At 30.1% G+C, this 13,607-nt stretch overlaps 1 protein-coding gene across 2 annotated transcripts; it reads right to left on the reverse strand.

Annotated features, from left to right (window-relative positions):
• Nucleotides 1-8,857: 8,857 nt before the first annotated feature.
• Nucleotides 8,858-11,565, reverse strand: LOC141693640 (uncharacterized). Of its 2 annotated transcripts, none has more exons than XR_012563169.1 (8): nt 11,274-11,565; nt 11,042-11,188; nt 10,789-10,866; nt 10,499-10,698; nt 10,105-10,355; nt 9,688-9,978; nt 9,520-9,606; nt 8,858-9,434 (listed from the first exon to the last, which is right to left on the reverse strand). XR_012563169.1 is itself a non-coding variant. In XM_074498795.1 (8 exons), the coding sequence occupies exons 2-5, from the start codon at nt 11,069-11,071 to the stop codon at nt 10,352-10,354; spliced, it is 312 nt and encodes a 103-aa protein (XP_074354896.1). In that variant the 5' UTR covers nt 11,072-11,188; nt 11,274-11,565; the 3' UTR covers nt 8,858-9,434; nt 9,520-9,606; nt 9,688-9,965; nt 10,105-10,351. The 2 variants fall into 2 exon arrangements, 1 of the variants encoding a protein (XP_074354896.1); XM_074498795.1 differs by having other exon boundaries at nt 9,688-9,965.
• Nucleotides 11,566-13,607: the final 2,042 nt, after the last annotated feature.

Here is a 13,607-nt window from a genome sequence, read left to right on the forward strand (position 1 = left end):
ATAAATATACATATACATATGTTACTACTTATTTAATATTTGTGTTATCCTTTTTGTAAAAAAAATGTGCCATTACTACTAAAATAATTTATTTTTGGATATACTATCTCTTACTATCCAAAACTGCATAATATTTAAAAATGTCTTTTATAATGTTGTTAAGTTACATTGTACATAACGTCAAGAAAATAAATATTTTTTATTGTGCATTGTATTCAAATAATTAATTTTTAAATATATAAATACCTCTCATCAATTAAAATTACATATTATTTAATAAAAATGTGTCTTTCATATTATTGTCATAACAAAAAACTCCAACTATATTATATATAAATATATGTTAAAAATTGAACTTTATTTTTTACAGCTGTATAAAGATATCACAAATTAAATGGGGTATTTATGAATTTGTATTTTCTGGATGTTATACAGCTGTAAACATAAGTTATACATTGAAATCAATGGTTATGTTATTGACTTATTTTTTCATATCACTGCATTCTACTCGTGCACAATCTATGTTCCTGGTACATAAATTACAAATCAAAGAGTGTCCTTTTTATGTATTCTTGTATGGAATGATAGTAAGAAAACCTCTCATATAATGATAGTGTAAAAAAATTTAAATTTTTAAACAAAATTGTGTTATAGTTTATCAAATCCGTATAATTTGAGGATGTTCATGGGACATTATTATATTGAAATTATTATTGCAAACTTACCGGGCTATTTATTTATTTCTAAAGAGTTTAAAATATTATTGTCTTGAAGGTCCGCCAATTGCGAATTAGTTATTTACACTGCCTAGGGACACTTTAATTCTCTAGTTTCAAAAAAGCTCATATTATTTTTGGTGATCCACCAACAATGATTGAAATTAATTATGAGTATGTATATATCTTAATAATCTAAAAATAATTGTTTCACTTTAAATATATATTATCAATAAAAATAGTATACATATATTACTACTTATTTAATAGTCATCCTCATCCTTTTTTAAAAAAAAATTGCCCCTTACTACTAATATAATTATTTTTTGGGTATAATATCTCTTACTATCCAAAATTACATAATATTTAAAAATGTGTATTTCATATTGTTATTTCGTTACATTGTACATAACATCAAAAAAAATACTTACATTGTACATTGTGCATTGTATTCAAATAATTTATTTTTAAATATATAAGTACCTCACATCAATTAAAATTGCATAATATTTAATAAAAATGTGTCTTTAATATTATTGTCATAACAAAAAAGTCCAACTACATCATATTTAAATATATGTACAAAATTGCATTTTATTTTTCCAGCTGTATATTTCTACTATGAATACTGCACAATCTATGGTGGTGATACATAAATTACAAATCAAAGAGTTTCATTCTTTTTATGTATTCTTGTATAGAATAATATCACAACTTAAATGAGTATTTATCAAATTTGTCTTTCCTGGATGTTATCCACCTGTAAACATAAGTTACACTTTGGAATCAATAGTAAATGTTATTTACCTTATTTCTTTAAATCCCTGTATTCTACTATAAATATGTGCACAATATATGTTCCTGATACACTAATTGCAAATCAAAGAATATCATTATTTTTATGTATTCTTGTACATAATGATAGGAAGAAGAGCTCTCATATAATGATAGTGTAAAAATATTTAAATTTGTAAACAAAAATGTGTTATAGTTTATCAAATCAATATAATTTGAGGATGTTCATGGTACATCATTATATTGAAATTAATATTTTTAAGATGATGTATTATGAACAGTCCTTAGATTATATATATTTTGTTTTTAACAGATGTATTCATAGAAATAGAAATGCATATTAATTCAAGAAAATTAGTGATACAATTTCCTTGTATATTATTCAGGATTTGTAAATGCAAGGAGTTGTTTAGATAATTTGGAGACTTGAGCTAATGTGATCCTTAATCATATGGGAGGTGGGAATGCAAAGTCTTTGTCATAATTTTTATTTTTGTGTTACATTCATTGGTGAATATAATAGTGGGGTACTAGTGAAACATCACTATATCAAAATTAAAATATTTAAGTGATTATTTATCATACATTAGTTTCTAACATAAATATGTATCAATGGTAGAAAAATGATTATCTAATTTCATTAATGTGGCTATTAAGTACTTTCGTTACAATCAATTTTTCATTTGATGAGGAGGTCTTTGGAAAATCATCCAATCTCCTTGTGGCCTATATGCTAGCTATCTCGTATGTGACACCCGTAAGTCCATTCTGATCCGATGATGATGTGTGTGTAACCCGTTTCATAAATTTTCATTTAACATGTAATCGTGGACTACCGGTTAATGAATTTTACTTATAATACTAAAAAATGTAGCTTGACGACATTCAAATGTGGTATAGGAGTCTTACAAACTACTCTTTGAATGTGGTGAGGATGTACTACAATATCCCCACAAGTGACTCATAAATGCTAGTTTATTATGACTACATGTCAAATGAGAATTTTTGAAATCGATTTTCCATGTATCAACATATTATAATGAATTGGGGTGTCTGATACTAACTAATAATACTGGGAATTACAAGGGATTGGAGTCTCTACTTTATGATGGTGATATGCATGTAAGTAAACCGGATAAATATAGTGACTTGTAATTAGAAATTCATTTCAAATAAATTCACTTGATGGTCCTTTTTCAGAAAAATGAATAATGATACCATGAATAAAGGAGGTAACTCGAAATTATAGGGAATGCTCACATTGATTTGCAAGTGTTGTGATAACACCAATGGAGAAGCAGTATGCATAAACTATATGGGTTCAGTCTTTCTCTAACCTTCAGTGTAATCTATTGAAGCGACCAAGACTAATTTATACTTATGGACAGTGTACAATTTTCTCTAAACAAGTTGGTTGAAACATCATAGTAGCACATATTTGTGTCTGAATGCATAAATTGTATAACATTATGTTTATAGATTCTTCACGTTGTTTAACAGCCTCGTGTAAGTTGCTTTCTGTTTTTGCTTTTAATTATGTTTGCATTTTTTAGCGATTCTGGATGTGAAATTTAATAATAAAAAAATACGAAATTAATCAATTTCATTTCAGACTATACAAATATGTGATAATAGTATGTGGCCATTTACATGTATAATAATGTGATTTGTGAGCGGGAAATTGGACATATGTAGTCAGAAGATGTTTCTATTTGTATTAGATGAACGTGTTCGAAGTAGATTGGTAGCTTAATCCATTTGTGGTTCGAGATGTGATGGAGTTAGCATCTCTTGGGCTCCTCATCAAAAATTAATTTCTTAATGTCCATATTCAATTGTAATTTTTAACAATATTTTATGTTACTTGTTCTACTTTTGGGGCTGATATAGATGTTCTAAACTGTTTTTTGGTTTGCACCCATGATGACATTTGGTCTAGTTGTATGATTCTTGCTTAGGGTGCGAGAGGTTCCGAGTTCAATTCTGGGAATTCCCCTTTCTCTAGACTATTTCAATTTGTTTTACATTGCCCAGCATATCACAAAAGATTATAAGTGTATAAGTAGTTCTCCACTTTCATATGAGATGTAGAAGACTTATAATTACTTCATAAAAATTCTACTAATTAATACAGCTAAATTTTGTGGCTTGAAACTCATAAATATATGATTAAATAACATTCAAATCTTAATTTATTGAGAATTAAAAGATATTCAAGTTTTAATTAAATAACTTTGCAAACTTAGAAGATTATTCAATTTATTTCTGAAGAGATTAAAATAATATTGTATTGAGCCAATTAACCATTAGTCACTTACCCTTCCATTAGGGACACTTGTATAGTCCAATTTCAAAAAAGCCCATATGTCTATAGTCCAGTTTCAAAAAAGCTCATATGTCCTTTTGGTGAATCACCAACAAATTATGAGTATGCATATATCTTAATAATCTAAAAATCATTATTTCACTTTAAAAATATATTATCGATAAATATATATATACATATATTACTACTTATTTGATATTTGTCCTTATCCTTTTTGTAAAAAAATTTATGCCCCTTACTTCTAAAATAATTTATTTTTGGATATATTATCTCTTACTATCCAAATTTGCATAATTTTTAAAAATGTGTGTTTTATATTATTGTTAAGTTACATTGTACATAACATCGAAAAAATAAGGTTATTTCCCATTGTGCATTGTATTCAAATAATTTATTTTTAAATATATAAACACCACTTATCAATTTAAATTACATATTATATAATAAAAAATATGTATTTCATATTATTGTCATAACAAAATTGTCCAATACATTATATATAAATATATGTAAAAAATTGTATTTTATTTTTTACAGCTGGATACAGATATCACAAAATTAAATGAGTATATCTGTATACAGCTGTTATTGACTTGTTTTTTCATATCTTTGTATTCTAGTATTTAACGTGCACAATCTATGTTCTTGATACACAAATTACAAATCAAAGAGTGTCCTTTTATTTATGTATTCTTGTATAAAATGATAGTAAGAAGACCTCTCATATAATGATGGTGTAAAAAGATTTAAATTTGTAAACAAAAATGTATTATAATTTATCAAATCCATATAATTTGAGGATGTTCATGGTACATCATTATTTGAAATTAACTTTTTTAAGATGATGATGTTTCATGAACAATCCTTAGATTATATAGATTTTGTTTTTTATGTTGTATTCATAGAAACAGAAATGCATATTAATTGAAGAAAATTAGTGATACAATTCTCTTTTATATTATTGGTTAGTTATATTATTATGATTTGTGAATACAATGAGTTGTTTCAATAACTTGGAAACTTGAGCTAGCTTGATCCTTAACCATATGGGAGATTGGATTGCAAAGTCTTTATGCCATAATTTTTATTTTTCTGTTTATCATATTTAATCATGTATGTTTATATTCATTGGTGAATATAATAGTTGGTATGTGTGATACATCACTATATCAAAACTCAAATATGTAAGTGATGATTTATCATACTTTAGTTTCTAATATAAATATGTATCAATGGTAGAAAAATAATTGGCTAATTTTGTTAATGTGGCTATTAAATACTTTTTTACAATTGATTTTTCACTTGATGAAGAGGGTTTTGGAAAATCATCCAATCTCCTTCTAGCCTATATGCTATCTTGTATGGCATACCTGTAATTCCATTCTAATCGGCTGATGTGTGTAACCGGTTTTATAAATTTTTATTTGACATGTAATCGTGCACTGCCTGATAATGATTTTATTATGACTTAAATGCTAGTTTGTTATGACTACATGTTAAATGTGAATTTTTGAAATTAATTATCCACCTCAACTCAACTTATTAGAATAAATTGGGGTATGCGATACTAAATAACACTGGGAGGTGCATGGGATTGAAGTTTTTACTTCATGATGGTGATATGCCTCTAAATAAACACAATAAATATAATAACTTCTAATTTAGAAATTCATTTGTGTTAAATTCATTTGATGGTCCTCTCTTAGCAAAATGAATAATGATACAATGAATAGAAGAGGTAACTTGAAATTATAGGGAATGTTGGGATTTCTTTGCAAGTATTGTGATGGAACCAATGGAGAAGCAGTTGCATAAACTACACGGTTCACTCTTGCTCTAGTCTTCAGTGTAATCCATAGGGGCCAAGACGAATTTATACTTATGGTCCGTGTACAATATTATGTAAAAAAATTGGTTAAAACACCAAAGAAACACATATATGTGACTGAATGCATAAATTGTATAACATTATGTTTATAGTTTCTTAACTTTGATTAACACCCTCCAGTATATTCCTTTCTTCTTTGAATTATGTATGCGTTTTCTAGCGATTCTGGATATGAAATTTTATAATAAAAAAGAATAAAAAATTGATGGATTCTATTTAAAACTATACAAATATGTAATAATAGTATGTCGCCATTTACATATATAATAATTTGAATTGTGAGCAGGGAATTGGACATCTGTAGTCTGAGGATGTTTCTCTTTATATTAAATGAACGTGTTCGAAATGGATTAGTAGTTTAATCCATTTGTGGTTCGAGATGTGATGGACGTTTACAGCTCTTCGGCTCCTCATCAAAAATTAGTTTCTTAATGTCTATATTCAATTATTATTTACAATAATATTATAGATTCTAATACGTTTGACCCCCAAGCCAGAGCCAACAATTAGAAACAAAGAGGTATGCGGTAAGTGCAGTTCCAGTGAATTATAAGAGAAACCATAATCAATACTTCAAAATAGGAGAGATAGCTAGACAAGTGTTTGCTACCAAAATAATTTTGTTTGCTACAAAATTAATGTTCTCCGATAGAAACTCTTTGGATTAAAGACAAAAACCAGGCAATGGAATTCTTCAAATTTTTTTGTGTTACTTGTTCCGCTTTTAGGGGTGATAGAGATGTTCTAAACTATTTTTTGGTTTGCACCCATGATGGCATTTGGTCTAGTTGTATGATTCTCGCTTAGGGCGTGAGAGGTTCCAAGTTCAATTTTCAGAATTCCCCATTTTCCCGACTATTTTAATTTGTTTTTCATTTCCCAACTTGTAACATAATATTATAAGTCTATAAGTAGTTCTCTACTCCCTCTGTCCCATCAGATTGTATACAGTTTTTTTTCAATGTTCGACACGCATTTTAAGGTGAATAAAAAACATACTTCCCTAATTTATTTTTAAAATTTTCTTTTTTTGTATTAAACTTCAAATATCAAATTTTAATTCAGAAGAAAAAAAATGAAAATAATTTATGCAAATATGTTATAAAGGAGCGTTAAAATGTGTGTCGGCTCCCCGTCCCCCAATGTATACTTTCTAGGAGGACAGAGGGAGTAAGACTTAAAATACTTCATGGAAATTCTACTACATTCACATTCCAATCAAACAAACGCTAAAACGTATGAATTGTCTAACATAAGGAAAATAAAATCTATGTGATATGAAATATAAGGTAAAATAAAAAAACAGTTCACTTGCAACCAAAACAGTAGCAACTACTTAATAAATCTCTTAAATTAAGCTAACTTGAAAAATAAGAAATTTTTTTATCACGTTACCTTGACGAAACTCTTACCTCAAAATTTTTGAATGGTGTCTCTTTTCAAGCCCCCTTTACACACCAAACACCCTTAGCACATGTTATGGTCACCATCATTCAGAGAAGTACAATATTAACACGGCCAGACGTCTGTCAAGTGGAGTAGCATCAACTTCAGATAGCTCATTTTCTAAACCTTTGAGAAAGTTCAAAAAATATCTTCTAAATTCTTATATGCTTATGGTGGCATAGAATATCCATAAACATAATTCTATTTTAACACTTGCCTTCATTCAACAATCTGCTCCCAAGAGCTTAGGTGTTCTTCTCGCTGACATTGCTTTTTCTCGAGGTTCTTAAGTTTCTTATTTTTTATCTCGCTTAGATCTGCTAATGCTTTCTCATTTGACTCTTAATTTGTAGCCCACCTTTCATAATAAGGAGCATATCTCTAGATGTATTCCTGATCCGATGCTCTAGGCCAAACAACTTCACATTCTCCTTTCCTCAAAGTCTCCTTATAATAATCATCCTTTACGCGCATTAGGATCATATGCTTTCCATGGTCCTAGGCATATCCAACAAAACTCGTGCTTGCAAGAAGGCTTACAAGTACTCAATAGCATGCTACAATTGTACATACAAACATAAAAAGATTGTGTTCTCTCATTTAGATGATTGATGCATCTAACATGTTTTGAAGACTACACGTGTACCATTATTGATTTCTCTATTCTCACGACAATCACAAGAAAGTTTTTATGATTAAACAACAATGCCATGATAAAATCTAACATAAGTTATCATTATTTTCCTGTATATATGACCATTAAAAGATATCCCCATATATTTATTTGATTGTCTAATTAGTAAAATATATATTATATTATATTAATTATGTGTTAAGTTGTATAAAAAAGTTACTAGAAGAAATAATGCAAGACTTCATCACGGTAATCCTTAAAGTAAATAGTTAAAAATATCATTTATTGATTTAAACTTCAAAATATTATAGAGCTTCCAGTTATTCGAGGCATATGTCGAAAATTATCAAAATTCATAGGTGAATATAATACTTGGGTACCGGTGATACATCACTATATCAAAATTCAAATATTTTAGTGATGATTTATCATACTTTAATTTATAATAAATATGTATCAATGGTAGAAAAATAATTAGCTAATTTTTTTAATGTGGCTATTAAGTACTTTTTTTACAATCAGTTTTTCATTTGATGAAGAGGTCTTTGGAAATTCATTCAATCTCCTTGTAGCCTATATGCTATCTCGTATCTCACACCTGTAATTCCATTATAATCCGCTAATGTGTGTGTAACCAGTTTTACACTACACTATAGATTCCTTATAGAAACGCCAAGATAACATGCCCTTATGTGCTATATATGTTGCAATATATAATAAGAACTATTTGGAATACTTGTAACATATACGAAAAGAGTTCGGGAATACTTGCAATACATTATAAGAAAGAGCAGAAACACTTATGTTATCAATATGCAAAAAGGAAATAGGAACAAATATTTGTCAGAAACACTTGCCTATGGCAACAAATATGCTAAAATTGGGCATTGCACCTGAGTGCGTTCCAATTGGTCGATTTAGCAACGAATATAGCCAGAAAAATAAGCCACAAATTTGAATTAGATAAATTTATTCAGTAACAACCCAATCATCAAGATCCAACAATCCAAAAGCGGTACCATGACCGTTAGAATGCAATGTTACAACGCATTTCCAATCTAAGTATGTCAATCTATGTCGCATAAGTAAATTTACCATTAAAGTCCAAGGAATAATTTAAACAAAAGACTTAGTCTAGCTAGACGGAGCTAGATAATGAAAATTACTAAGTTCAAATAAGACATAACAGAGGATCAAGTAGCTAGCTAGGCAGATTCGTCTCCACCATCTGAATCGACCTCAGCACCATCTTCATCGCTCTCATCTCCACCACCGTTTGCGTCCCCATCATCATCTCTGTCTTTCTCATCGTCATCTGATCCATCAGCCTCAACCTAGCTTTTGAAACATAATTCGTCGATATTGACATTTATAGCAGGATTCATCTCTGCCAATCTCCCCAAAATCTTCCTGTGCTTCTTATTCAACTTGTTGTCCATTTCAACAGCAATTTCTTCCCTCATCTTTTCCACATCTGCAGAATCTGTGTGGCAAGTTTTTGCCAACTTTTTGTTTGATTTCCTTATTATGCCACTTCTTCCCAATAGCTAGTTTGGTCCATGAGCTTCAAAATCAAGTTCTGCCTTATTTTCATTATCATCATCGGGCTAATTCATGATCTAGGATTGCCTGTAAATATATGCCAATTTATTATTAAATAATTGTAATAAAACAATCGGCAAAAAAACTGCAAATATGTATAAACAATATTTACCCTGTTTGTATGACCCTTGTTAGTTTTTGGATATAATTGATGCTTTGCAGCAATTGTTGTATATTCACCATCCAAGTTAGGAATTTTCTACGAAAAAATAACCTAGAATGAGTATTCGTACATAAATGAAATACAATACACCAAAAACAGATCAGTGGCTTAACATACCATTTTACTACGAAGCTGGGCAAAACTAGTACGACCAACAGTATGAGTATCAGTCACGTTTTTCCGATTTGCTACATTTTTTCTAGCTTTCTCTTGCATAGCTTCGTCACTCCAGTACTTGAGAATTACCATGAACTGTTCCAATGGAATTTTTGCAGGCTTTCTTATTATACGGTCCATATCATTGTCAAACTTCTTAAAGTATCGTGACTTAACACGGCTTTTGTATACCCACTAGTTGTCATCCAGCATATTCAATACCCAATATTTCCCTTCCTCTGGAATAATGTACTTTGTCAAGTGAAATAAATAATTATAAATGTTAATTAAGTATATACTAAATAATTAATAACTAGTTCACTTTTAAAATATAGTGAAAATTGAACAAAAAAATTAAAAAAAAATAGTGATTTTTACCTTCACATATTCCCACCAGCCATTTTTTTCTTCCTCTGGAACTCTAAACCAATTAACAAAATTCAGTGGAATATATAACCCTGCTATCGTCCCCAAAAAACTACTCAATTCATTAACTACTTTATCTTTCTTTGAGTAAGGATGGAATTCATAATTTAGGCAGATAATTGGCCTATCTTCGAGCTTTCGTGTGAAGATATGATTCATCTTTGTAGGTCCTCTACGGCTTTGATTTTTAGTACTACTTTTACCTATATGAAAGTAGACACAAATTAGTGGATTCATCTTGAGTGAAACCATTACTTAAAATGACAATAAGTTACATGTCTCCAATGTCTCCGTCAGGGGTGCAAAGTTCTAATAATGAGCATCCAAATTAGTAGTCACCACCTACTTGTCATGTGTGTTTTGCATTTCCTTTTTCTGTTTTTGAATTTCCAAGTATGAATCCATAGTACCAATTCCTTGGTTGTTAGGAATCCTTTCTAGCTTGGTGAGATCAACAGGTAGTGGAGGGGGTGGAAGTAGTGGAGGGGATGGATGGCGGCCAACTGGTTTTAAGGACGTAGGTGGTGATTTCACCCCATCAGTAGCCTTGCAAAAATACAAAAAAATAGATAACCTCAAACTACAATCCAGAAGTCGGGGAAAAAACTGTGAAGTTTAATAAATTTAGAATTGTACCTTTTGAGAATTATTAACTAATGAACGCATCGTTCGTCTGACCGTGACATCCTTTCCCTTCTCAACCCTCCTTTTGCGCTATATAATCAAAAATACGGTCAAAACACAAAGGAGAAGTGATCTTATGATATTATTTTTAAAGATAACAATATCATACACTGGAAAGAATAACATGTACGTTTTCCTTTTCACTTAAACTGTCATGCCCACAAACATACGGCCTATCAAATTACAATTCCAGATAAGACCATACCTCTACAACCTTTTTTCTTAATTTCTTCATGGATTATGTAGTTTCGCCCAACCCAGCTGCCTTTTCCTTCAGTTTCAGCTTTTCTATTTCTCTCTGATTTTCTTCGGCTTTGACCCTTCTCTTCAATTAATAATCTACAACCTTGGTCTGAATTAAAGCCACATATTATAAACTCAAAAATGTGTGTGATATACCATGTGATATAATGAAACGGACATAACAAAAATTATACCTTGCCACTTGCTTTCTCTACCACTTGGAACTGGCATCTCCTTTTCACTTGGGTTCTTTTTCTGCTGGAGCTCATTATCACTTGCGTTATTATTCTCCTTTTCAGTTGCATTCTTTTTCTCCGTCAACTCACTTGCAATTTTTTTCTCGTTATCACTTCTTCTTTTTCTTTTTTTGTTAATCTGCTGATCAGGTACGTTTTCAATTGATTTTTTTTTCTGCTCATATGCATCCTTGGCCAACTTCTTTTTATCTAGTTATTGTTTAATTTCTTCTACCATCACAAACTTTCTTTTCAACTGGAAATCAACACCTACATACAACAGTAATTACGAAAAAATATTAAAAATTATGTCAATCTCACACAACAGTAATTACGAAATGTAGCCATCAATAGCTTTGTCAACAACCCTGTCAACATATAGATCTAGGAAATAACCATTTTTCATACCTTTTCCAAGACTAATCACTTTTGCGTTAGTAGTGATTCATTTCCAGCCACCACTTTGTTTCTTTACATATACGCCTCTAATTTTACTATACCCGAGATTATCTTTAACATATTTCATGATAACCGAGTAGGAGAATCTGTCAGGGTCAACAGCTTCAGCAATAGTGATGCAGCTTCCACGTGAATACTTGTTTTTTTAAAATTCTCCCTTATGGTAAAAACTGAGAAAAAAATAGTTGTTTGCCATTTCCTGAGAATAACAAAAACATGAAAAATTCATTAGTCTACACATTTTACCAATATAAGAAGGTAAAAATTAATAAGTAACTAAACTACAACTAAAATATTACCGTTTAAACTTAACAAGTAAATTACAACTAATATATTAGCGCTAAAAATTAACAAGTAAATTATAACTAATATATTAACGCTAAAAATTAACAAGCAAATTATAACTAATATATTACCGCTAAAATTTAACAAGTAATGAAACTGTTAACAAATCAGGGGATTAATTGTACAAGCATAAGGTTAAATGGTACCGAATAAATTACAAAAAATTAGCATTAATTAGTTACAAGTAGGGGAAGTATTTATTGCATTACAAGAAATGAAATGGACTAAAAAAACAAAGAAAATCATAAATCCATCATTTGAAAATTTCATCATCTGCTTCATCTCCACTAGATAATTCAAGGCACATTTCATCTAGTATGTCATCCCTACACCAGCTAACATCATCATTATGATTCTGCAATTCAATATTAACTTAGGTATCATGCATAGTGGGTCCACAAACATCTTCAAGGAAATCAACATCTATGTCTATATCATGGTACTCCTTCGGTAATTTCTTTACAACAAAATGCAAAAAAAATTCAATGCAGTCCTGAATATAGAAAACTTGTTGTACTGGGGTAGCTAGAACACACGGATCATCCTTTTGAACCTTTTAAGTGATATTGACGTGTGTAAGCCCATAATAATCTTTATCCTTTTCATACCAACAACACCCGAATATAACTACCATAATTGCTCCCCAATAGTGTACTTCAATAATTTCTTCGATTGCTCCATAGTAAGTAACATCCCCTACTGTTGGACTTTTATCCTTAAAACTCACAAAACTGGTGGTTAGGGTTGTCAAAATGACACCGCTATTTTGTGCAGTACAGTTCGCATATCTTTTCTTCATGTGGAATATGAACCCATTTACGACATAGACAATATACTTCTTAGCTGCTCGTTTAGGGCCCCTTGCCTAATTTAATAATTCTGATGAAGGTTCATTTATTTTTTGTACCTCATATTTCAACCAGTGGTGAAATTCTATTGTATGTGATCTTTCTCTTGCATACATCTTTGACTTTCCATGACTTTCAAGTAAGATATGATGTTCCCTAAAATTTATACATTAATATATGTGCTACATAGTACTATTTTAAACTACACTATTAAATTAAATAAATACAAGGAATATACACAATGACGTACCAAATCTGCTTTTCAATGTCGGTATTTCCACAGTTGAAAAGCACGTACTGATGAATCTTAATCCAAACATTTTCTGCCAACTCTACAGATTTACCATCTCTATTTCTTCCAGACCCAATCGAGTATCCAACATTTATCTTCTGATCAATCTTAATATTGATAGTATCACTTAGAAATCTAGAACAAAATGTGTCACACTCTTCTGCCAAATACCCTTCAACAATGGACCCCTCCGATTTACTCCTATTGCGGACATACAATTTTAATTTGCTCAAGTATCATTTGATTCCAAACATCCATCTAAGGTGCAGTGGTCCTCCAAATTCCAGTTCCTTATACAAAAGGACTGGAAGGTGAACCATGTTGTCAAAAAAGGCAGGTGGAAAGATA

Source organism: Apium graveolens, chromosome 10 (genome assembly GCF_009905375.1).
Source record: "Apium graveolens cultivar Ventura chromosome 10, ASM990537v1, whole genome shotgun sequence".
NCBI classification, from domain to species: domain Eukaryota; kingdom Viridiplantae; phylum Streptophyta; class Magnoliopsida; order Apiales; family Apiaceae; genus Apium; species Apium graveolens.